The sequence below is a fragment of the Oncorhynchus tshawytscha genome, linkage group LG11 (assembly GCF_018296145.1).
Source record: "Oncorhynchus tshawytscha isolate Ot180627B linkage group LG11, Otsh_v2.0, whole genome shotgun sequence".
Taxonomy (NCBI): domain Eukaryota; kingdom Metazoa; phylum Chordata; class Actinopteri; order Salmoniformes; family Salmonidae; genus Oncorhynchus; species Oncorhynchus tshawytscha.
Window position 1 is genome coordinate 14248138 of NC_056439.1, and position 26706 is coordinate 14274843.

The 26706-nt window shown below is 43.0% G+C and overlaps 1 protein-coding gene across 1 annotated transcript in view; it reads right to left on the bottom strand.

Annotated features, from left to right (window-relative positions):
* The window catches only part of LOC112261472 (EMILIN-1), a 74366-nt gene that overhangs the window by 16518 nt on the left and 31142 nt on the right, over positions 1–26706 (bottom strand). Inside the window, exons 2-4 of the mRNA XM_024436821.2 lie at positions 3525–3647; positions 1484–1701; positions 190–1314 (exon numbers count right to left, since the gene is read on the bottom strand). Coding sequence (XP_024292589.1) covers positions 190–1314; positions 1484–1701; positions 3525–3647 — 1466 coding nt within the window. The remainder of the gene's footprint in view (positions 1–189; positions 1315–1483; positions 1702–3524; positions 3648–26706) is intronic.

The window sequence follows — 26706 nt, forward strand, 5'->3', positions numbered from 1 at the left end:
CAGTTCCGGTTTCCTCTGCTCCCCCTGCTCCTCCCCATCCTTCTCCAGTTCCTTTATTTCCTCCTCCATCTCCTTTTCCTCCTCCCCCTGCTCCTCCTCCAGCTCCTCCCCATCCTTCTCCATCTCCTCTCCCTCTTGTTCCCCATGTTCCTCCACTTCCTCCTCTTCCTCCTCCATCTCCTCTTCCACCTTCTACCACTCCTCCAGCTCCTCCTCCTAATCCTCCACAGCCACAGTCAGTCAGACTCTTGTCTAGGAGTGCCGTAGAGTTCTCCAGGCGGGTCAGCTTCTTGTCGTGGTCCGACACTCTGTCCTTTAAGGTGCCCACGTCCAGCTCTATGTCTTCGATGCGGTAGCCCTGGGCATCGAATCGGTCCAGGAACATGGTCCGGAGGTCACCGAGCTCACGGTGGAAGTAGTCCTTCAAGTCGTTCTCTATCAAGGTGCAGCTCTCTTCTGTGTACTGCACTGTGCTGTTCAACCGCCTTTCCAGGTCGTTCAGACGGCTATCCAGCCTGTCCTCTATAACCTTGGGTAAGCCGCTGCCAGCATTGGGTCCAAAGCCACCACCGGGTCCAAAGCCACCTCCTCCGAAACCTCCACCGCCATGACTACCACCACTTCCCAACTCCTTATCCAGGCGGTTCTGGATGACATTGTAGTTCTCCGACACAGAGCTGATCTTTCTCTCTGCATCTGTGACCCTGTTCTTGAGGTCGGTGACAGTGTTGCAGCAGCCCTGGGAGCGTGTGACCTCCTGGCGTAGGCCGTCCAGGCTCTGGCGGTAGTGTCCGTCCACTGCGTTCAGCTGCTTTTCCATTACCTGGATCCTCTCCCTGATCTCCTGCTGCTGCATTCGCAGGTCCTCATCACCAGACTGGCAGGATGAGCAGGACAAAGACATCCTCCTCTCCAGCTCTCTCAGGATCTCCTCTTTCAGCGTGCTGAGCGTCCCGCCACTAAACCCACCGGTGCCTCCAGAGGAGCCGCCAGTGCCACCCCCGAGATCATTCCCACTGCCAGCATTCCCATTGACCAGGTGGTTATTGATGCTGACCAGGGTCTTGTCATGGGCCTGGGTCCGGTTGTCCAGCTGGTCCAGTTTGGTCTGGATGCTGTGGATGGTCTCTTTCATCTCGGGCTGGGCTGAGTCCGCAGGGGTCTTGGTGCCGCCACCGGTGAAACCCGGTTTGTGCATCTCCTCCTGGAAGCGTTCATTCATGCCCCTCAGAGTGGACTGCAGGTCATGGAGGTCCTTGGTCAGGCTCTGGATCTTGTCCTCCAGCTGCTGCATCTTGTCGCCGTCTCCTCGCCCTAGAACACAAACACATTATATTACAGTATATAATCTACTGTATATAGTTATAGATTCATCATGTATACCATTTGAGGAGTGACATGGGGACATAGAGGAGGACAGAAGTAGGAAGAAGAAGAAGAGGGAGACATAGAGGAGGAGCAGAACAAACAGACATCCACCCACCGTCTCCCCCATTCTGTCCCCCGTGACCTGTGCCGGTTCCAGTCTGTCCAGGTCGGGAGGGTTTCGGCCGGGGTCTGGCTGTAGCAATCTGGGTCCCAGAACCTCCGCTCGGCCCCTCGCTACATTCGTCCCCAGTGTAACCATGGCAACACTTCCACTCCATGTCCGTCACCATCTTGTAGGCCACCTTGTACCGCGGCTTCATATATGTTCGATACCTGTTGAGAATCAGCGACAACAACGACAACAATGGTGAAGTGGTTCGCAATGAGGTTGTCTCACCTATCTAAATTGAATGCACGAATTTGGGTCACACTAGACAGGAGTGTCTGCTAAACACTTATGTAACTGATGCTATGCAATCATAATTGGTCGCATGTGGTAATTTTCAACTTATTGTCCATCTGCCTTTTGCCCCATAACACCACTAGTCGTTGGCAGAACATAACATTACACATTAACTGAAGAGCCTTGGACATTGTTTTATTTTACTACTTCACTCATTTTGTTTGTACAATATCCGTCATTTCCCTTACAAGTTGAGTAAGGGAAATTTCCATTGAGTTTCAATGGGCCTGTCTGCAATTCTGAACTCTTGAAACTGCTCTCAGTCAAAGGCCTCAGTTTGGAGAATGTTTATGTGTCAATCCAAACTCAGTCATTACAGGCCACAAAGCCAGAGGCCAGGCATTTTCTGCCTAATTATGTTTTCTATTTAATTTCGGGTTTTCATTTCATTAACATGTTTGTAATTATTCCACCAGCTCCTTCCACACTGTATCAGAAATGCCTGTCACTCTGAAAGACTTAAGCATGGTAGGTATGCGCAGCATTCTCCTTTTACCCAATTATGTAATCTGGAAAAAGTAACAAGAATTTCAGGTTTGAGGAAACAGATTGCACTGCATTTGACAGCACACATTTGTGATAACTGCCCAAACATACTTAATTACTGTATGAACAAACTTAATACCCACGTCAAGTGGCCCAATATTTACATGAACCTAATTCAAATTCAAGCTGACCACCACCCTTAGTTTTCATTGGTCAGATAACTGTAGTTCATAGGAGACCCCTCCCCTCTCTGATGGATGAGAATACTCCACTGTATGCAAATTCCTGAATTAACTCCTCAGGCTGTAGCAAATGTACAGTATGTTGCAATGGAGAGTAGAAGCCAAACTCCAAAATTAGATCCTAAAGCAATGTCAAACAATTAGAAAAGATAAACAAACACACATGCACACACACGCTCCACACACATGCGCTCGACACACACACACACACACTGATTTCTAAATTTTGCTTGGACCATGTTCAGAAGAAACTGCTTTTTATTTTCCTCTTTAAACTGAGAAGGAAATATATGTTTCACAATGAATCCCCCTGTGCGTGAAAAGGCATATATTGTTTCCTTTCCTGTATATGTGCTGTATGGTTCAGGCTCATACACAGTCATCTGTTACCCAGCTGTGAGGGAGCGTCAGAGAGAGAGACAGAGGCTCTGGCAGTAGTAGGCCTTCAATCAACAGGACTCAGCTTGTACAGCCACGGCATTGTCCATCACACAAATGTCAATTACAGTATGACAGCTCTGCCATGCCACTGCCATGCCTAGAATAATTCAAGAGAATGATAGAGAAAGACAGGAGGGAAGGGAGATGAAGAGAAAAAGAGAGAGAGGGATGCTGTATAGTATGGGCGTCAGATTAGTCAAAGAGTTCCTGATTTCCCAGAAATATTGGTTAAGTTTTGCGAGTCGTCACGTCTGTCTTTCCAATCTGTTCATTCCATAAGCAGCGTGTGTGAGTGTGTGTGTTGGCAGACATTAGGGGCATTAGGTCCAAAAGGTCCTTCTTACACAATTCCCCTCAGCCTTGGCATTCTTTCATCACAATATCCTCTGTCTGTCTACAGTAGATGGGCAAAGACTGATTCATGCAGTGGGTGTCTGGGTATACATGTTTAAATGAAATGTGTACGAGTAAGTATACGGCACCAGGTGGTAGTGCGTGTGTTTGTGTGTTAGGAGCATACTCACGTCACCATGCGAGAGCACTGTGTGCCCCAGGAGCAGGGGTGGTAGTCAGGCTTAACGTAGGTCTCCACTCCATCCTCCACCACACAGGTCACTGTCTTTGTCACCACATATGCACACCAGTTTCTACAGGGCGAGAGAAGGAGAAGGTTAGTTTGAGATTGATTAATGCACAGACTGTACACACATAGGCTTAGAGATCAGAGACTGCATACAAATCAAGGGAATACACTAAGTATTCAAAGCTGAGATGAGAAATTAGTGAAAGAGAGGGAGTGTACAGTTTAATTATGTATAAGTTAGGTACCGGTAAGTGATTCATTGCTGGGAATACTCCAGTATCTCCAGTATGAGTAACTATCATGGTCTTGTCATGCGTAGGAACAAAAATATATGGTGAGGCAAATACAGTAGTGCACATTTGACTACGATCTCAAGTATTGGTTCCTCTAACAACAAATCAGGACTCCAACAGAGAGCTTGCCTCTTCTGTCTTAACTAACATGCAGTGGGGGCTTAGTAGAATTACAGCTATGTGCAGTAAAAATTGCACTAGATTTGACCAGTTTCCATAGGAAATAGAGTGCCATTTGGGACTCAACCAGAGGGAGACAGCACTGAGCTGACTGCAGAGGGAGTGGCAATAAGATTTAGGGCAGCTGGTCTGTCACTTTTTTCATAGCAGCCCCAGGGCCACTGTTGATTTAGGGCTGGTCTTTTCTGCAGCCGCTATGGCCTGGTAAAAGACTAGGTTCTGCAGAGAAAGGAGCTGTGTAGCCAGTGTGTAGTCACTGTGCTGTAGTTGGGGTCCCCTGCAGAGCAAACCAACTCTCTCTGTGGTCACACTGTCAGCAGCTGGACTCTGGACGCTCAGTCACATGAATCTGGCAGAGTTTAACACAGATAGAACACTGCATGGGATGTAAACACTGGGATGGAACAGTAGACTTACAGGCATTAAAAAGTTGTGCTCTGCTATTGGTTGTACATCATGATGCTTTATCATATCCTAGTGCTAGTTGGTTACAAAAACCTGTACCACTGTACTGTAGAAGAATGGTACAGAGCACCGAGACCGACCACTGGCAGAGAACAGTAGGAATAAACTAGGAACTGTTCTGAACAAAACACAAATGCTCAGGCATTCAATGATGGTACTGGGCCACTTCTAACCATTCCATTTCTTAATGTTGAACAGATAGACCAAACAGCAGGTTGGCGTTTATTGTAATGAGTCTTTTCCTGGAGGCAGAACTGAGCAAAATGTCCTTTTTGGTCTTAATCTAAGGTTAGGGTTAGGCATTAGGGTTAGCATTGTGGTTAAGGTTAGGGTTAAGTTTAAAATCAGATTTTATGACTTCGTGGCTGTGCCAGCTAGTGACCCCTCTGCAGAGCTGCCTCCAGAACCAGATTCATGACAAAAAATGCTAACCTGCGACCAGTGTGACACTAGAACACCAAACCAAATTCAGACCATTAACTCCCTCCTGGAAAAACAGGTTTGGTTTTAGTCTGCCAGGAAGATCAACAAACAAACCACACTGTGGGGGAGAGGAGAGGAAAGGGGGAGGAGATGATCAGATGACTGTCACTGGCCTGACACAGTGATCCTCCATCAGACTATTGGCTGTGGTCTGTCTGCCACTGAGGCTTTACATTCTGGATTCATCATCATTGCATCACTTTTCAAACGCTTGGATTTAAGACACATGGGAAAGACACAGTATCATGCAATACATTTCTTAGCATACCAAACTAACCAGGCCAGGCATTTGTATTACTCATATTCTCAAGCTTGAGCTTACTACTTCTAGTGCCAGTGAGAAGCCCTGTTTCTCTCTCTAGCTGACCGACTGGCAGGCTTGTTTTCGAGTTGCTGTGCGTTTTGTTGCCAACCTGTTTTGCTACCTGACAACTTTACGGTTTTCACTTTTTAATTACCGTTCATATATTTATTTATTTTTTCCTCAACTTTTTCAACTTTTTCACTCCGGACGCTTTATCTGGACACGATTCGTCAGGACCTCCAACAGCCGAAGCTAAGTAGTAACATTAACATGATGCCTTCTAATTGCAGCCGCTGTACTCGCCTTACGGCGAGGATAGCTGTGCTGCAAGCCCAGCTTCAGACGCAATCGTTAGGCAAGGGTAATTTCAGTGTAGGAAAGGATGAAACAGCGTCTGTGCCACCAGTAAGTACAGATAGTAGTATAAATTGCGCAACATAGCTTCTGCGTGCATATCAGCTAGAAAGATGTGTCGGCATCGAGTAATTGTCTCTGGCCCCCTCCCAGTTAGGGGGAGTGATGAGCTCTACAGCAGAGTCTCACAACTCAATCGCTGGTTGAAAACTGTTTTCTGCCCCTCCCAAAAGATAGAATTTGTAGATAATTGGCCCTCTTTCTGGGACTCACCCACAAACAGGACCAAGCCTGACCTGCTGAGGAGTGACGGACTCCATCCTAGCTGGAGGGGTGCTCTCATCTTATCTACCAACATAGACAGGGCTCTAACTCCTCTAGCTCCACAATGAAATAGGGTGCAGGCCAGGCAGCAGGCTGTTAGCCAGCCTGCCAGCATAGTGGAGTCTGCCACTAGCACAGTCAGTGTAGTCAGCTCAGCTATCACCATTGAGACCGTGTCTGTGCCTCGACCTAGGTTGGGCAAAACTAAACATGGCGGTGTTCGCCTTAGCAATCTCACTAGGATAAAGACCACCTCCATTCCTGTCATTACTGAAAGAGATCATGATACCTCACATCTCAAAATAGGGCTACTTAATGTTAGATCCCTTACTTCAAAGGCAATTATAGTCAATGAACTAATCACTGATCATAATCTTGATGTGATTGGCCTGACTGAAACATGGCTTAAGCCTGATGAATTTACTGTTTTAAATGAGGCCTCACCTCCTGGCTACACTAGTGACCATATCCCCTGTGCATCCCGCAAAGGCGGAGGGGTTGCTAACATTTACGATAGCAAATTTCAATTTACAAAAAAAAAAATGACGTTTTCGTCTTTTGAGCTTCTAGTCATGAAATCTATGCAGCCTACTCAATCACTTTTTATAGCTACTGTTTACAGGCCTCCTGGGCCATATACAGCGTTTCTCACTGAGTTCCCTGAATTCCTATCGGACCTTGTAGTCATAGCAGATAATATTCTAATCTTATGATTATGATTATTATGATTATTAGAAATCAAATTACGGACTCTTCTTTAAACCTGCGTATTCCTCCAAACCTCAGTTGTCCTGAGTCTGCACAACTCTGCCAGGACCTAGGATCAAGAGAGACGCTCAAGTGTTTTAGTACTATATCTCTTGACACAATGATGAAAATAATCATGGCCTCTAAACCTTCAAGCTGCATACTGGACCCTATTCCAACTAAACTACTGAAAGAGCTGCTTCCTGTGCTTGGCCCTCCTATGTTGAACATAATAAACGGCTCTCTATCCACTGGATGTGTACCAAACTCACTAAAAGTGGCAGTAATAAAGCCTCTCTTGAAAAAGCCAAACCTTGACCCAGAAAATATAAAAAACTATCGGCCTATATCGAATCTTCCATTCCTCTCAAAAATTTTAGAGAAGGCTGTTGCTCAGCAACTCACTGCCTTCCTGAAGACAAACAATGTATACAAAATGCTTCAGTCTGGTTTTAGACCCCATCATAGCACTGAGACGGCACTTGTGAAGGTGGTAAATGACATTTTAATGGCATCGGACCGAGGCTTTGCATCTGTTCTCGTGCTCCTAGACCTTAGTGCCGCTTTTGATACCATCGATCACCACATTCTTTTGGAGAGATTGGAAACCCAAATTGGTCTACACGGACAAGTTCTGGCCTGGTTTAGATCTTATCTGTCGGAAAGATATCAGTTTGTCTCTGTGAATGGTTTGTCCTCTGACAAATCAACTGTAAATTTCGGTGTTCCTCAAGGTTCTGTTTTAGGACCACTATTGTTCTCACTATATATTTTACCTCTTGGGGATGTTATTCGAAAACATAATGTAAACTTTCACTGCTATGCGGATGACACACAGCTGTACATTTCAATGAAACATGGTGAAGCCCCAAAATTGCCCTCGCTAGAAGCATGTGTTTCAGACATAAGGAAGTGGATGGCTGCAAACTTTCTACTATTAAACTCGGACAAAACAGAGATGCTTGTTCTAGGTCCCAAGAAACAAAGAGATATTCTGTTGAATCTGACAATTAATCTTAATGGTTGTACAGTCGTCTCAAATAAAACTGTGAAGGACCTCGGCGTTACTCTGGACCCTGATCTCTCTTTTGAAGAACATATCAAGACCATTTCAAGGACATCTTTTTCCATCTACGTAACATTGCAAAAATCAGAAACTTTCTGTCCAAAAATGATGCAGAAAAATTAATCCATGCTTTTGTCACTTCTAGGTTAGACTACTGCAATGCTCTATTTTCCGGCTACCCGGATAAAGCACTAAATAAACTTCAGTTAGTGCTAAATACGGCTGCTAGAATCCTGACTAGAACCAAAAAATTTGATCATATTACTCCAGTGCTAGCCTCTCTACACTGGCTTCCTGTCAAAGCAAGGGCTGATTTCAAGGTTTTACTGCTAACCTACAAAGCATTACATGGGCTTGCTCCTACCTATCTCTCTGATTTGGTCCTGCCGTACATACCTACACGTACGCTACGGTCACAAGACGCAGGCCTCCTAATTGTCCCTAGAATTTCTAAGCAAACAGCTGGAGGCAGGGCTTTCTCCTATAGAGCTCCATTTTTATGGAACGGTCTGCCTACCCATGTCAGAGACGCAAACTCGGTCTCAACCTTTAAGTCTTTACTGAAGACTCATCTCTTCAGTGGGTCATATGATTGAGTGTAGTCTGGCCCAGGAGTGGGAAGGTGAACGGAAAGGCTCTGGAGCAACGAACCGCCCTTGCTGTCTCTGCCTGGCCGGTTCCCCTCTTTCCACTGGGATTCTCTGCCTCTAACCCTATTACAGGGGCTGGGTCACTGGCTTACTGGGGCTCTCTCATGCCGTCCCTGGAGGGGGTGCGTCACCTGAGTGGGTTGATTCACTGTTGTGGTCATCCTGTCTGGGTTGGCGCCCCCTTGGGTTGTGCCGTGGCGGAGATCTTTGTGGGCTATACTCAGCCTTGTCTCAGGATGGTAAGTTGGTGGTTGAAGATATCCCTCTAGTGGTGTGGGGGCTGTGCTTTGGCAAAGTGGGTGGGGTTATATCCTTCCTGTTTGGCCCTGTCCGGGGTGACCTCGGATGGGGCCACAGTGTCTCCTGACCCCTCCTGTCTCAGCCTCCAGTATTTATGCTGCAGTAGTTTATGTGTCGGGGGCTGGGGTCAGTTTGTTATATCTGGAGTACTTCTCCTGTCCTATTCGGTGTCCTGTGTGAATCTAAGTGTGCGTTCTCTAATTCTCTCCTTCTCTCTTTCTTTCTCTCTCTTGGAGGACCCGAGCCCTAGGACCTGAGCTCCAGGACTACCTGACATGATGACTCCTTGCTGTCCCCAGTCCACCTGGCCATGCTGCTGTTCCAGTTTCAACTGACCTGAGCCCTAGGACCATGCCCCAGGACTACCTGACATGATGACTCCTTGCTGTCCCCAGTCCACCTGGCCATGCTGCTGCTCCAGTTTCAACTTCCACCTGACTGTGCTGCTGCTCCAGTTTCAACTGTTCTGCCTTATTATTATTCGACCATGCTGGTCATTTATGAACATTTGAACATCTTGGCCATGTTCTGTTATAATCTCCACCCGGCACAGCCAGAAGAGGACTGGCCACCCCATATAGCCTGGTTCCTCTCTAGGTTTCTTCCTAGGTTTTGGCCTTTCTAGGGAGTTTTTCCTAGCCACCGTGCTTCTACACCTGCATTGCTTGCTGTTTGGGGTTTTAGGCTGGGTTTCTGTACAGCACTTTGAGATATCAGCTGATGTACGAAGGGCTATATAAATAAATTTGATTTGATTTGATTTGATTCTCCCCACATCTCACATCTGTCCTGTGTTTGAGCAGATAAGCCAGTGTGCAGCTTTATAGGGACAAACACAGAGGGTTCTAACTAGCCTAACCATCCGGCATGGCTCTTGATTGAGATTTCTTCGAGCAGCAACATTCCTCCATGATGCGCTTTTGGCACTGGGACAAAGGCTTTGGTGTGTCTATGTTGCAACCCTCATTTGGAAATGATAACACATGGCAATAATGTAATCTCTTCCCAAAACCGTCCCTTCCTCTCTTTCTCTTTTTCTCCCCTGCTTCTCTTTCTCAGTACGGCATGCTCTCACTCCCCAGATAGCAAAAAATATCCTCCCACTTGCTGTTTGCTGCCTTCCTTACACCCAAGGCTATAAATTCCTACCGCCAGGGGGCGAATGGACTTTGCAGTTCAAGACGTGATTTCCATCTCTGGCGGGTAGCCCCTACTTAGAGGACTGCTAGAAACCCTTGGCAGGCCACTTTTGCATCTCTAGCATTTTGCCTCCACTCAGAGGACAGCTATCAGGCCAAGGTGAGCCATCTAGCCATGAGCTAATTTGAAAGACAATAGCAAGGAATTTTTCTCATCTCAAATTGGGCCTGACACCTTCCAGCTAACCACAGCCAGCCAGAGGCTGCAAGCTGTTTTTGTTGTTTCTATAAATACCTTACATTTGTTGTGATTTGAATTGTATTAGATTTGCCAATTTAAAAACACAATACAGCCACAGATGTGGGCATAATGCATTTACAATAATTGAGGATGAAACACAAAAGTGATACACCTAATAATTGACAGTTTAAGTAGATCAATTATTATGATAAGTGTACAATATTACGTATTGGATCCTTCAAAAATACAACTTTTACATTACCTTGCAATTTACCTATAAAATGTGTTGATAGTGAAGTAGACTGTATTCATATCACAAAATATATAAATAAGCTCTCCGCAAGCTCTCCGCAATGAATTTCAATAGAAAAATAGACAAGATCCTGCAACCATAGAGAGGTAAATACCTGTCTATTTATGGGAAAATTGCCCTGATTAACTCCTTAGTCATATCTCAGTTTACTCACTTACTTATGGCGCTGCCTACTCCTGATGATTTGTTTTTCAAATGATATGAGAAAAAAAATATTTCGCTCTATCTGGGATGCTAAACCAGACAAAATAAAATGTGCCTATCTATATGATGAATATGAATTGGGTGGGTTGAGATAATTAAATATAAAAGCATTAAACCTCTCTCTAAAAGGTTCACTCATTCAAAAGTTTTATTTGAACCCTAAATGGTTCTCCAGTAGATTACTAAGAAAAGCTCATCCATTGTTTAAAAATGGCCTCTGTCTTTCTTTTTCAAACAAGCATTGCAGAGCTGACTACAATTTCAATTTCATCCCCCTGAAAAGGTAGAACAAATATTACAACAAATATTATGGCTGAACTCAAATGTGCTGGTTGATAAAATACCTGTATTTATGGAAAATATGTTTGATAAGGGTATTTTGTTCTTAAATGATATTGTAAATTGGAATGGTTGAGTTATGTCCTTCATGGAGTTATCAGAATTGTACGGAAAGGTCTGATCAATCCAAGAGTACAACCAACTGATTACAACATTACCCCAAAAATGGAGGAGGCGGGTGTCAGCGGGAAGAGGTAGGGAACTGGTCTGTCTGCCCAATATAAAGGATCAAAACTGGAGAGGAATGAAAATATCATAAATAGGAAAGCATACCAGTTTCATTTGAGGACCAGGACTTTGACAACTGTGCCATATAGATTGCAAACTAGTTGGGAAGAGATTTTTGATGTACTGATTCCATGGTACAGGGTGTATGAGTTGATATATAAAACAAAGCAAGATTCAAGACTTCGTGCTTTTAAGCTAAAAGTATTATATAGAATTCTAGCCACCAACAAAATGTTGAATATTTAGGGCATAAAATCATCGTGAGGATACAGAATCAATAGACCATTTCTTTTGGTATTGCCCTCAGGTAGCCTGTTTCGGGTCTCAGGTTCAGGAATGGCTGAAAATGCATAGCATTGATCTAAAATTGACCCAAGAAATAGTACTGTTAGGAGATCTGGAGAGACTGGGTCAGTCAATTACTAATACTCTTAGTAAAAGTATTCATCTTCAACTCACAATCTGTGGATTCTATTCGATTAGATAGATTGAAATTGTACGTTAAACATCACAGCATAGTTGAAAGATATGTGTTGCGTAGAAATCCAAAGTGGGTGGCCAGCAGAGATAGATGGGATAGGCTGAGGGAAGCTGAGGGTTGGGATGTGGAATTGGAGACAAGTGGGAGTGGAGTTGCTGTGTGAGTGATAGAATGATGGTCAAAGATAAAAGTCCCCAAAAAAGTCCAAATACAACATAAGAAAAAGTACATTTGAATGACACTAAGTGGCAGTGTTTTTACAACTAATGCCGGTTTGCCTGAGGCTGATGCTGTGCAGGTGTTTGTACACATGCATATACACACACTCTCATTCAAATAAACACATAAAAGAACACACACATGTAATAGTGCCAGACATGCACACAAACATATACAAATGGCATTGCTGTTATGATTTTAGTTGTCCTTGATGTGCTTTGTTTTAAATTTATTATAATTATTACATTTTTTTGCATTGTTGTTTGCTGTTTTCTTCCGTCTTTTCCTTTTTTCTCTTTAGTTCTCTCGGTTGTTGGCGCATTGGGGGATTCTTGGGGGTGGGGAATGGAATTGATTGTATTTTATTTTTCTTCCTGTGGGGGTACTGTGGGAGGGGTCTCGAATGGTTGAGGGACAGCTATTGGGGAACTGTGGGAGAATCTTGGAGGGTTCGGGTTCACGTTTTTTGGCCTGGTGGTAGATCGGTCAACATGCCCTTGAGCAGGGCAATGACCCTGGATGCTTCTGTGTGTCGCCTTGAATGGGAGTCTGTTGGAGGACTGGTATGATGTAGTTATTGAGCGGCTTCACTGCAAGTATATTGTATGTTTTGAATATTCAATGAATAAAAAAGGGAAAAAAAGAACACCTGCTCTTTCCATTACATAGACTGACCATGTGAATACAGGTAAAAGCTATGATCCATTATTGATGTCACATGTTAAATTAACTTCAATCGGTGGAGATGAAGGGGAGGGGAAAGGTTAAAGAAGGATTTTTGCCTTGCGACAATTGAGACATAGGTTGTGTATGTGTCATTCAGAGGGTGAATGGGCAAGACAAAATACTGAAGTGCCTTTGAACGGCGTATGGTGGTAGGTGCCAGGCGCACCAGTTTGTGTCAAGAACGGTAACGCTGCTGGGTTTATCACGCTCAACAGTTTCATGTATTTTTCTAGAATGGTCCACCACCCAACTGTGGGAAGCATTTGAGTCAACATGTGCCAGCATTCCTGTGGAACACGTTCGTCACCTTGTAGAATCTGTGCCCCGGCGAATTGAGACTGTTCTGAGGGCAAAAGTGGGTGCAACTCAATATTAAGAAGGTGTTCCTAATGTTGGATATACTCAGTGTAGATAGATGGAGCACCAATAGAAAGAGTGAGACACTACAACGGGACAACGGTGCCAAGTTTGGGACCAATCATGAAGGTAGCTAAGAACATAGCTGTTACCAACTTGAATGTAAATACTTCTGTTGCCAGAAGATACCGACCCTACCATTAAAATGTTTACACTGAGCTGCACTGGGGTCGGAACGCAACCATGGTTACATTAAGACACTGTGGCGCCGACAAGAGATATGGGTCGGAAAACATACACACTACCGTTCAAAAATTTGGGGTCACTTAGAAATGTCATTGTTTTTGAAAGAAAAGCAACTTTTTTGTCAATTAAAATAACATAACATTGATCAGAAATACCGTTTAGAAATTGTTAATGTTGTAAATGACTATTGTAGCTGGGAGTGACTGATTTTTTAATTGGAATATCTACATAGGAGTACAGAGGCCAATTATCAGCAACCATCACTCCTGTGTTCCAATGTCATGTTGTATTAGCTAATCCAAGTTAATAATTTTAAAAGGCTAATTGATCATTAGAAAACCCTTTTGAGATTATGTTAGCACAGCTGAAAACAGTTGTTCTGATTAAAGAAGCAATACAACTTATTTTAGACTAGTTGAATATCTGTAGCATCAGCATTTGTGGGTTCGATTACAGGCCCAAAATGGCCAGAAAGAAAGAACTTTCTTCTGAACCTCGTCAGTCTACTCTTGTTCTGAGAAATGAAGACTATTCCATGCGAGAAATTTCCAAGAAACTGAAGATCTCGTACAATGCTGTGTACTACTCCCTTCACAAAACAGCGCAAACTGGCCCTAACCAGAATTGAAAGAGGAGTGGGAGGCCCCGGTGCACAACTGAGCATGAGGACAAGTACATTAGAGTGTCTAGTTTGAGAAACAGATGCCTCACGAGTCCTCAACTGGCAGCTTCATTAAATACTATCCGCAAAACACCAGTCTCAACGTCAACAATGAAGAGACAACTCCAGGATGCTGGCCTTCTAGGCAGATTTCCTCTGTCCACTGTCCGTGTTCTTTTGCCCATCTTAATCTTTTCTTTTTATTGGCCAGTCTGAAATATGGCTTTTTCTTTGCAACTCTGCCTGGAGGAGTCACCTCTTCACTGTTGACGCTGAGACTGGTGTTTTGCGGGTACTATTTAATGAAGCTGTCAGTTGAGGACTTGTGAGGCGTCTGTTTCTCATGTCGAACCTATCTGGAGAGACTTGAAAATAGCTGTGCAGCAACGCTCCCCATCCAACCTGACAGAGCTTGAGAGGATCTGCAGAGAAAAATGGGAGAAACTCCCCGAATACAGGTGTGCCAAGCTTGTAGTCTTCTCATACCCGAGAAGACTCGAGGCTGTAATCGCTGACAAAGGTGCTTCAACAAAGTATTGAGTAAAGGGTATAAATACCTGTTTTTGCTTTGTCATCATGGGGTATTGTCTGTAGATTAATGAGTAAAAAAAACAATTTACTCAATTTTAGAATAAGGCTGTAACGTAACAAAATGTGGAAAAAGTCAAGGGGTCTGAATACTTTCCGAATTCACTATGTAATGGGGAATTGATATACCCTAACAATCAAACGCCAACAATTCACACAATTAAGTTTTGAAACAATGAATGTGCAGAAATTGGCTGGAGAGAGCTCAGTCTGGAGAGAGAAGTGCATTGTGCATCTGGGAACATGGTCAATCCGACATCTACATTGGCCATGCAACATTTACGGTGATACAGCCTCTGCAGAAGTCAGGGCATTCATATTTCTTACACTTCGCAGAGCAGTGCAGAGCTTTTGTCAAGGAAGTGAGTTTGTGTTTTCTACAGGATGTACCACCCCCACCTACCATCAATTAATCATGTCAATGCGGAGCTACACAGAGCCCTCTGCATTGTTACAAAATTTGGGAGGCGCATGGCGATGCAGTACAGATCTCGATTTGGCCTCTGGAGACACTGCAATTGCGTCACACCCTCCATATGGAGCCTCTGACCACATTTTTCAGATTAAGCATGAATTGGCTTTTAGTCTAGGCCTCCGCAATGGATTAGTTCACTGAGATGGGCGCAAATATATACATACGTATATACAGTGGGGCAAAAAAGCATTTAGTCAGCCACCAATTGTGCAAGTTCTCCCACTTAAAAAGATGAGAGAGGTCTGTAATTTTCATCATAGGTACACTTCAACTATGACAGACAAAATGAAAAAAAAAATCCAGAAAATCACATTGTAGGATTTTTAATGATTTTATTTGCAAATTATGGTGGAAAATAAGTATTTGGTCAATAACAAAAGTTTATCTCAATACTTTGTTATATACCTTTTGTTGGCAATGACAGAGGTCAAACGTTTTCTGTAAGTCTTCACAAGGTTTTCATTCCTTTCATTCCTCATTCCCCATTCCTCCATGCAGATCTCCTCAAGAGCAGTGATGTTTTGGGCTGCTGCTGGGCAACACGGACTTTCAACTCTTCTGTAAGTTGATTTCTTCAAACCAAGCTGCTTACCTATTGCAGATGCTGTCTTCCCAGCCTGGTGCAGGTCTACAATTTTGTTTCTGGTGTCCTTTGACAGCTCTTTGGTCTTGGCCATAGTGGAGTTTGGAGTGTAACTGTTTGAGGTTGTGGACAGGTGTCTTTTATACTGATAACAAGTTCAAACAGGTGTCAGAGGAGCCTCTTAAGGAAGAAGTTACAGGTCTGTGAGAGCCAGAAATCTTGCTTGTTTGTAGGTGACCAAATGCTTATTTTCCACCATAATTAGCAAATAAATTCATAAAAAAATCCTACAATGTGATTTTCTGGGTTTTTTCCCCATTTTGTCTGTCAGAGTTGAAGTGAACCTATGATGAAAATTACAGGCCTCTCTCATCTTTTTAAGTGGGAGAACTTGCACAATTGGTGGCTGACTAAATACTTTTTTCCCCCACTGTACATACATAAGGTTTGAAGGTAAGACCCAGGTGCAGACAGTGTCGACGTACAAAAGTTTATTAAATCGAACAAGTGCAGGCAAAGGTATGGCAAAGGTATAGGACAGCAGACAGGGTCAGTGTCAGGTCAGGTAGAGGTTGGTAATCCAGAGTAGTGGGGCAAAGGTACAGGACGGCAGGCAGGCTCAGAACAGGGGATAAGGCCTGTTTCAATGACTTGAAGACCATTCTTCACAGTAAGTGTTTATATTTTTAAATGGGTTACTTTTAAGTAATTAAAAAAAAACTTGTGTGAGACATTGTGCAATTGAACTGTAACTTGATGTACTTTCTTTGTGTATAGGAACCATTTGGAATAACCCTGCAACCTGAGAGGCCACTGAGGCAGTCCAGATTCAGGTCACCCTTTATCTGAAAGGGTTCTTCAATTGTGAAGGTGGCGCACAGGGGAGAAGAATCCGCTGCAATGAGGGTTAACATCAAGTCTCAGACCACCTATCTCAAAGCCAGCCCTACCCCCAAACCACAAGACTGATCTAGCAGCTGAACCCTGGGCTAACTACTGCACCCTACCACAGACATACCATTTATTCACATTCTGTACACACTTAAATCACTTTAGTCTACCGGAACAGTGCAATAGTTATGTCACTTAAGTGCACTATGTAGAAATACAGTACTTTCATTATAATTCCATGCTTCTAGTGCACTGTAGCTATTCCATACTATATGACTATACACTATAAGTATTTAAAGATACACTAAACAAAAATATAAACGCAACATGTAATGTGTTGGTCCCATGTTTCATAAGTTGAAATAAAATATGCCAGAAATTGTCCGTAAGCATAAAAAGCGTATTTCTCTCAAAATTTGTTACATCCCTGTAAGTGAGCATTTCTCTTTTGCCAAGATAATCCATCTATCCATCCATCCATCCATCCATCCATCCACCTGACAGGTGTGGCATAGTAAAGAAGCTGAATAAACAACTTGACCATTACACAGGTGCACCTTGTGCTGGTGACAATAAAAGGCCACTCTAAAATGTGTAGTTTTGTCACAACACAATGCCACAGATGTCTCAAGTTTTGAGGGAGCATGCAATTGGCATGTTGACTGCAGGAATGTCCACCAAAGATGTTGCCAGAGAATGTAATGTTAATTTCCCTACCATAAGCCACCTTCAATGTCATTTTAGAGAATATGTCAGTATGTCCAACTAGCATCAGAATCACAGACCATGTGTATGGTGTCATGTGGTCGAGCGTTTTGCTGATGCCAACATTGTGAACAGAGTGCTCCAAGCTATGGACAAAAAACACAATTGCATTTTATCAATGGCAATTTGAATGTACAGAGATACCGTGACGAGATTCTGAGGCCCATTATCGTGTCATTTATACGCCGCCATCACCTCATGTCATGCCCCATGTCGCAAGGATCTGTACACAATTCCTGGAAGCTGAAAATGTCCCATTTCTTCCATGGCCTGCATACTCATCAGACATGTCACCTATTGAGCATGTTTGAGATGCTCTGGAGCGAAGTGTACGCCATTGAAGAGGAGTGGGACAACATTCCACAGGTCACAATCAATAGCCTGATCAACTCTATGCGAAGGAGATGAAGCAAATGGTCGTCACTCCAGATAATCAGGCAGGCAATTTCAACGCTGTGCGTTACAGGGAAGACATCCTCCCTCATGTGGTACCCTTCCTGCAGGCTCGTTCTGTGCGTGATTTCCTGCAAGACAGGAATGTCAGTGTTCTGCCATGGCCAGCGAAGAGCCCGGATCTCAATCTCATTGAGCACATCTGGGACCTGTTGGGTGAGGGCTAGGGACCCAGGAACTTGCAGGTGCCTTGGTGGAAGAGTGGGGTAACATCTCACAGAAAGAATGCACTGCAGTACTTAATGCAGCTGGTGGCTACACCAGATACTGACTGTTATTTTGATTCTCCCCCCTTTTTTTCAGGGACACTGTCAAGGATTTCCTCCTCTTCTTCCGAAGAGGAGAGGCGAAACGGATCAGAAGACCAATATGCGGCGTGGTAAGTGTCCATGGTTCCTTTAATATGTAAATGTGCACATGAACACTACAAAACAATAAACATGGAACGTGTGAAACCCTAAACAGTCCTATCTGGTGCAAAGACAGAGACAGGAACAATCACCCACCAACACACAGTGACACCCAGGCTACCTAAGTATGATTCTCAATCAGAGACAACTAATGACACCTGCCTCTGATTGAGAACCATACTAGGCCGAAACATAGAAAACCCCAAATCATAGAAAATCAAACATAGACTGCCCACCCAACTCACGCCCTGACCATACTAACTAAATACAAAACACAGGAAATAAAGGTCAGAACGTGACAGACACATTATTCCATTTCTGTTAGTCACATGTCTGTGGAACGTGTTCAGTTTATGTCTCAGTTGTTGAATCTTGTTATGTTCATACAAATATTGTATATACAAATATGTTAAGTTTGCTGAAAATAAACGCAGTTGACAGTGAGAGGACGTTTCTTTTTTTGCTGAGTTTATCTATAAATATATAAAAAAGAAATGGCAAAAGGGAGTAGGCACACCACTGGCTTGTCGATGAAAAGCGTCTTGAAACCAACTGGCATTTGTAGTGTCGTCAGTTGGGAGAAGGGCGATTGGGCTGTGTGAGGAAAATGGCATGTGAACGGCAGGAGCACGGCTGCTACTTGACAAAGTGGCCTATTGCGGGTGCCCTGTGAATGAGGAAATGGGCAAAAAAGCTGTCACATAGCGCTCAACCTCTCTGGAGGGAGACCGGCCTCTCCTTGTGCTCATTGCTAACTGGGTCAGACCACTAAATTGCGTGCTGTTTGGCAGAGTGCTGACTCAGTGAAACAACAACCACATGAAAAAATACTACAATTTCTGTAAGGGATGATCATAAGGGCTATGCGGAGAGTACCTAACCTTCCACGGAGTTGCATCATTTTCCAGAGAACGCATAGAGCCCTGAGTTGATTATCCTTTTTATACCATGGCTATAACTTAATAGTTTTGCTGCAAGAAATGTGTTCATTTGCAGGTAGAAATGTGTTCAACATCCATTGAAGTAGCTAGCAAGTTTACTAGATAGCTACAGTAGTTGCCTTGGTAACCAGTTGCTAGTTTAGCTAACCAAACCAAAGTAGTCATAGCTTGCTTTAATGAAAATCGATTTCAACAATGCCAATAATGTTTTCATATTGACTTGTGCTTTCAAAAGCAGAACATTTAAGAATGAACTGTAGCCATTGAATTCTACCGTGCTGATTACCATGCATTATAGGGAAGTAATTCATGCTCTAGAATGCCCTTAAAGCCAATCAGAATTAAGAATTCTAAAATGACATGGTATAATTATGCAATTAGGCCGAGGTGGTGTGGCATATGGACAATATACCACAGTTAATGGCTGTTCTTATGCACGATGCAAAGCAGCCATATACCACAAACCCCAGAGGTGTCCTATTGCTATTATAAACTGGTTACCAACGTAATTAGAGCAATAAATATTTTGTCATACACGTGGTATACGGTCTGATATACCACAGCTGTCAGCCAATCAGCATTCACTGCTCGATTCACCCAGTTTATACTATACACTGAGTAATATGTAGCAGACATGAGTCGGTCATGGTTATGTGGTGAAGTAACCCTGCCTGCGAACTTCAAAACCAGTGTTTGCCCTCAAACAAAAAGTGAACATTCGAAATGTCTAAGATGTTGTTAGCTCCCATAGGAAACGTGTTACATATACCAAACACTAGGAACACCTTCCTAATATTGAGTTACACCCCCACTTTCGCCCAGAACTGCCTTAACTCGTCAGGGCATAGACTCTACAACAGGTATCATCAAATAGAATCAGCCACAGGCCGATTTTTTGGGGAGCGGATGGCAGAACATAATTACAAATAATTTGTAGATGACAAATTGACATCAATAAGCCCAAACAGATACAGTATGTTTGACTAAAACATAATAATATTAAACCTTGCTTACATTTGTATACAATCACATTTCTCTCTATGGGTGGGAATACTTGGAACCATTTCTTAAACAAAATCACTTGGAGCTGATTTCCTGGTGTTTTTAGTCTTTTATGTCCTTTAAAAAAAATAATTAAACATGTTTTTGCTCTGAAAAATTGGGGGGCCAAATTAAACCAGCCAAATTCGAGCCGCGGGACAACAGTTGGATAACCCTGTTCTATAAGGTGTCAAATTGTAGTTCGTAACATATCATGCTGTCATGTCCTGACCACAGAAAGCTGTTTATTCTCTATGTTGGTTGGGGCGTGATAGTGTCTAGGGTGAGTCATTTAGGTGAATTGTATTTCTATGGTGGCCTGATATGGTTCTGATTGGGGATCATATTTAGGTAGCCATTTTCCCCATTTTCCCCATTGTGTTTGTGGGATCTTGTCTACAGATAGTTGCCTGTGTGCACACCAGTAGCGACATGTTTCAGTTGTGCTTTATTGTTTTGGTTTGGTGAGTTTCGATTTATTAAAATATATGGAACTCTACGTGCGCTGCGCCTTGGTGTAATCATTACGACGAGTGTGACACATACGAAATGGATGGATATCCACAAATTAATACATACCGTACCAAATGTAACATATCTTACTAATTTCAGTGTCGCGGATTTTCCTTTATTATGTTACGTCAACCCCCGAGTCTAGGTTGATCAAATAACTACAGTAGTGTAAAGTACTGAAGTAAAAATACTTTAAAGTCCTACTTAAGTAGTTTTTTTGTGGTACCTGTACTTTATTATTTAAATTATAAAAGTACTTGTTAGATTTTGAATGCTTAGGAGGAGAGGAAAATGGTCCAATACGTGCGCCATTCCTACTGCCTAAATTATGTCTGAGTGTTGGAGTGTCCCTCTGGCTATCGATAATAAAATAAAACACTGAAATGTGCCATCTGGTTTGCTTAATATAAGGAATTAGAAATTGTTTACATGTTTTACTTTTGATAATTAAGTATACTTTAAACCAAATACTGTTAGACTTTTACTCAAGTAGTATTTTTACTTGGTGACTTTCACTTTTACTTGAGTCATTTTCTATTTAGGTATCTTTACTTTTACTCAAGTATGACAATTTTTTTTTTTACACCACTGACTAACTACTAATCTTCTAGTCTAAGCCTAAAGGTTGGTTTTCGGGCCAGGCTTAGAGCTGTGTGGTCTGCTACAGTATGTGTGGTCTGCAGTTGCAGCCAGACATGTTATATGGTCCAGGTCTGTTTTCAAACCCCCCACATTTCCTATCTTTATGACCCAGAATCACTTCCACAGAGGCACTGTGCCCCTGTGCCCCCGCTTACAGCCTCAAGGCCAGGGCGGTGTCCTTACATCAGCAACGACCTTTGACCTATTTCCTCTGTCCCACAGCTGCAGACTGCGAGAGTCCCATGACAAAGCCATGTCACGTTCCTACAACGCACACACACGCAAACACAGCAAACACAGATGGTCCCAGAGTACACCCCAATTAACCGAGAGGATGTTTCTCATTAATCATAAAGGGTTTGGCTACATGTTTACTGTTTTGGCACCCTCAAAACAGTCTCTCTCTGTCCAATACATGACACAAGAGGTCTCCATCCGCTTCCACCGTAACCACTCCCAGTAACTGCCTGCATCCCCCTCCCTTGGCATTCTACCATACATAATGACAAGAGATGGGAGAAAACCCATGTTGCTAAGATGATGATGATGATGATGTGAAGGGCCTCCACCCCAATCAGTTAATCCAGCAGACATTGTAAACAGGCACCTCACCCAGACCCTATTGGTTTACGTCACCAACATTCACCACCATGCAGTCTTAGCCTCCCAGGGGACCAGGACCTCATCAATCTAAGTGCATCCTGTGAAGTCTGAACATATAGTATAACCACACGGCCCACCCTCCTGGGCCCAATGGGGAGTAGTGTGTTTGTTTGTATGTGTGTGCGTTTGGTTTTACTATCTTTGTAGGGTATAGAAGTACTCATAGTAAAACAAGGAAGATTTTGACAAATGGGGACATTTGGCCAGTTCCCACAATAAAAAAATGCTATTTTAGGCTTAGGGGTTAGGTTTAGGGTTAGTGTGTGTGTGTGTTAGGTTTTACTATCCTTATAGGGAACAGAAGTACTCATTGTAAAACAAGGACATTTTTGACAAGTGGGGACATTTTGCCAGTTCCCAAAAGAAAAAAAGCTATTTTAGGCTTAGGTTTAGGTTTAGGGTTACAATTACAATTAAGGTTAGGGATACATTTAGGTAAACTCACACATTACGGAGATGTAAGGTACAGAGCATAGCGCAGTGTTGCAACGTTGTTTTTTTGTCACAAAAGGGGTGGCTCCTTGTAATACACCCTGGCATTTGACAGTTTTTTTCTACTTGGAAATTGAAATGCAAAGTTATTTTTTTTTACTCTGCAACTCAGTTAAGAACAAATTCTTATTTTCAATGATGGCCTAGTAACAGTGGGTTAACTGCCTGTTCAGGGACAGAATGACAGATTTGTACCTTGTCAGCTCAGGGTACTGAACTTGGAACCTTTCGGTTACTAGTCCAAAGCTCTAACCACTAGGCTACCCTGCCACCCCAATTTTAACATTCCTTGGGAAGACACTCATTCCTCCCAACTCCTCCTGTCTCAGCCTCTAGTATTTATGATGCAATAGTTTGTGTCGGGGGGCTAGGGTCAGTCTGTCATATCTGGAGTATTTCTCCTGTCTTATTCGGTGTCTAAGTATGCTCTCTCTAATTCTCTCTCTCTTTTTCTCTATCTTTCTTTCTTTCTCTCTCCCAGAGGACCTGAGACCTAGGACCATGCCCCATGTCCACCTGGTTGTGCTGCTGCCCCAGTTTCAACTGTTCTGCCTGCGGCTATGGAACCCTGACCTGTACACTGGACATGCTACCTGTCCCAGACCTGCTGTTTTCAACTCTCTAGAGACAGCAGGAGTGGTAGAGATACTCTGAATGATCGGCTATGAAATGCCAACTGACATTTACTCCTGAGGTGCTGACCTGTTGCACCCACTACAACCACTGTGATTATTATTTGACCCTGCTGATCATCTATGAACATTTTAACATCTTGGCCATGATCTATTATAATCTCCACCCGGCACAGACAGAATAGGACTGGCCACCCCTCAGAGTCTGGTTCCTCTCTAGGTTTCATCTTAGGTTCCGGTTTCTATACCTGCATTGCTTGCTGTTTGGGGTTTCTGGGTTTCTGTACAGCACATTGTGACATCAGCTGATGTAAGAAGGGCTTTATAAATACATTTGATTGATTGATTGACTTGAGGGGCAGTATTGGGTGAGTTTTGCAATGGATGTCCCACCCCTGTGTCTACATCACATTTTTTCCGATATCACTTCTGGTATAAACACGGAAGAGATAGACATGCTGCTACTTCGCTGCTATTGCAATTCTACTTGCTATTCTACTTGCAAGCGTCCTTTTTTGTGCTTTTATTTCAATATTTGCTACACGCAATTATGTCTCTGTCACGTTTTGAGGAGCGTCTGTGCAAGGAGGTGAAACGATTCGATAACCTCTACAATCCTTAGATGCAGTTGTATTCGGACAAGAACACAAAAGATGGAGGGAGACGTCACAACATTTCAACACTGATACCGATGTCAAAGAAAAATAGAGAACGATCAGGTTTGTTCACAATCTGAAAAAAGTAAAGAAGATGAGGAGTGGGGCTGCTGCCAATTGTCTGACAACTGGGTTGGCTTCGTGTTAACGTGAAACATCGTCAGTGTCACGACTTCCGCTGAAGTCGGTCCCTCTCCTTGTTAGGGCGGTGTTCGGCGGTCGACATCACCGGCCTTCTAGCCATCGCCGATCCACTTTTAGTTTTCCATTTGTTTTGTCTTTGTTTTACACACCTGGTTTCAATCCCCCAATTACTTGTTCATTATTTAACCCTCTGATCCCCCATGGGTTTTTGTGAGTGATTGTTTGTATGTATACGGTCTGTTACTGTGGGCTAGTTTATTGTGTTGTATATATTTTGAATTCTTGAGTAAAGTACGTTCATTACTCATATCTGCTGTCCTGCGCCTGACACTTCCACACCAGCTACACACAGGCCGCTTACAGTTAGACAGACACCAATATGTGAGAGACAGTATGTAGTCGTGTAAGGATAGGCATTTCCAAAAATTTTACTGTTCGAATACTCGCATGTAAAAAAAAACACAAGGCCAACCCCTGAAAAAAAAAATGTGTGCATTTATCTATATGCCAACAGTGCGCAACAATGCCTATTTATCATAACCATTACAGATAACAAATTCTAATTATTTCTATAGACCTAACAGAAGCTTGTGTGTCCGTACGGGAGCTTGTATTGTATATTTTCTTGTCTTGTTGTTTGTAGAAATGTATAGCACCAGTGGATTTGTTCTTTATTTACCATGTAGATCTAATCTCTTCTCTATTCTCTATTCAAATATGCAAGAGGAATTACTGGTTTTAATTTTTTATAGGAAAGTAGCTCCAGGAGACTTAAATAGCTCAATTAGTTATTTATTTACAGTGTAAATGTAATCTATATTATACATTACAGCTACCATATGCAAATATGCAGGATGCAACACTTGTGTATCAACAGGCAGACAATAAGTTCTTTATTTACAGTGAATATCTCATATTTACTCTGTTACAGTTAATATGCAACTACACACAATATAATACTCTTTATGTTTCTTTCTAGAATGTGAGAACATGTTAGAGAGTCCACATGAATCCTAGAGAGTTTAATCTTAGAGAGTTAAACTGAGAACTATTTTCTGTTTCTCCTCTGCATTCTTTTGTGACTCATTTCAGGAAACTAGGTGTATGTCACGTGTCACTACTTCACAGGAGAGCCATTTCAACGTAAACTTTTTTATTTATCATAATGCATTTTTGGGAGGAAATGGCTCTGGAACATGTGAACTTCCATGTGCCTTCATAATAAACTTGAATGCCATCCGTAAATACGAATAAAATTGTTTAAATTACAAGCCTAGTTGGTTTAGCCAAAGAAAAAGTCAGGAACCTTCCTGCTAGCCATGATTGGCTGAGATAATGGTTGGGCTGGAAATGCAGAGAGATGAGTTTGGATTGGTCTGCCATGTAGCGCGCTTCTGTCTATAACATGAGATGGTCAGTATGTGTAGGTAATCCTTTCTAAGGAGGCTTTTTTGAAAGATATCCTGTAGTAGAACTGCAAAGGTGTTGCTCTCCATAAAATTTGCTCTTTTAGGGCCAAATCTCTGTCAGGTCACCGTTCACCCCCTTCTCTTTTTCCACCACATCTGTCACTAGAGCTGTCCAGAAAAACATCATCAGGCAGACATGATGGTGTAGGTTTGGAAAAGGCCCTTCAGAACTTACTCTCAGAGAGAAAGGGACAGAGAGCGAGCGGCAATAGAGAGAGAGAGAGAATGTAAAAAGAGTGAGTGTGTGTGAAAGGAGGAGACATAGTCAAAGAGAGAGGAACAAATAGAGGTGGACAAACAACAAACAGCTTCTCATGTTAGAATGTCATAGGCTGGCAGAGTGGCTGTTGGGAGACAAGTTAATCCAAGAGAGAGTGTGCCAGGGAAAAGGTTACACACACAGTTTAAACCTCCCAAAGGATGGATAACTTCTACCATAGAGCTGCCATAGAACAAGCTACAGTACTTCTCAGAGAGTCAAAAATAACCCCAGAATAACAGAAGCATTAAAAGTGGGCTCCTGAGTGGTGCAGCGTTCTAAAGCACTGCATCTTAGTGCTAGAGGCATCACTGTAGACCCTGGTTTGATTCCAGGCTGTATCACAACCGGCTGTGGGAATCCCATAGGGCGGCGCACAATTGGTCCAGTGTCATCCGGGTTAGGGTTTGGACAGGGTAGGCCGTCATTGTAAATAATAATTTGTTCTTAACTGACTTGCCTAGTTAAAGTGTGGGGGTGGAACGTACAAGTGAAAGATTATGGAGTGTGTGACACTATAATAATCAATACATCAAATGCAATCAGCACCTGCAGCATAGACATGCAGAAAGTGAATAGGCACAGCCTGTTCTGTGTGGAATGGCACAACACATGCACAAACACACCACACCCATTAACTCTAACATATGCCTATACACCCACACAGCAACCCACCCTGACACAACGCACAGTCATGCCATTGTCCACAAATACACACAACTTTAGACCCCACCACACACACATCCCATTCTTCCCTCTCCTGCCAGTCACCCTGCTTCAATGCAGACACTGACAACACTGAACACTCATCATTCCCCATTATCAATCTGACAATATATCCCTGGCATGCAGCTCCCTGGCCTCCAATTACCTCCCAATTACCCCCCATTAACCACAGTGGGCTCATATAAAACACTGCAAATGACTGTCAATAGTACAGTACATGTCATTATTCATACAAGGAGCTGTACAGTACAGGGATCTCAAAGCAGCACCGGATTTGCTGTTTTTTTTCCCTCATCCAATTGCTCAATCAGCATGTCTCTCCGTGACCTCTGACACCATCCACTTCATGCACGTCCCAAAAGTGTCATGGTTTTGTGGTTTTCCAACGTCTCCAATTTCTCTCAGTTTATAATATATCAGCTTGGTACAGTATCTACTTGTGAAATGAACTGAATATAAT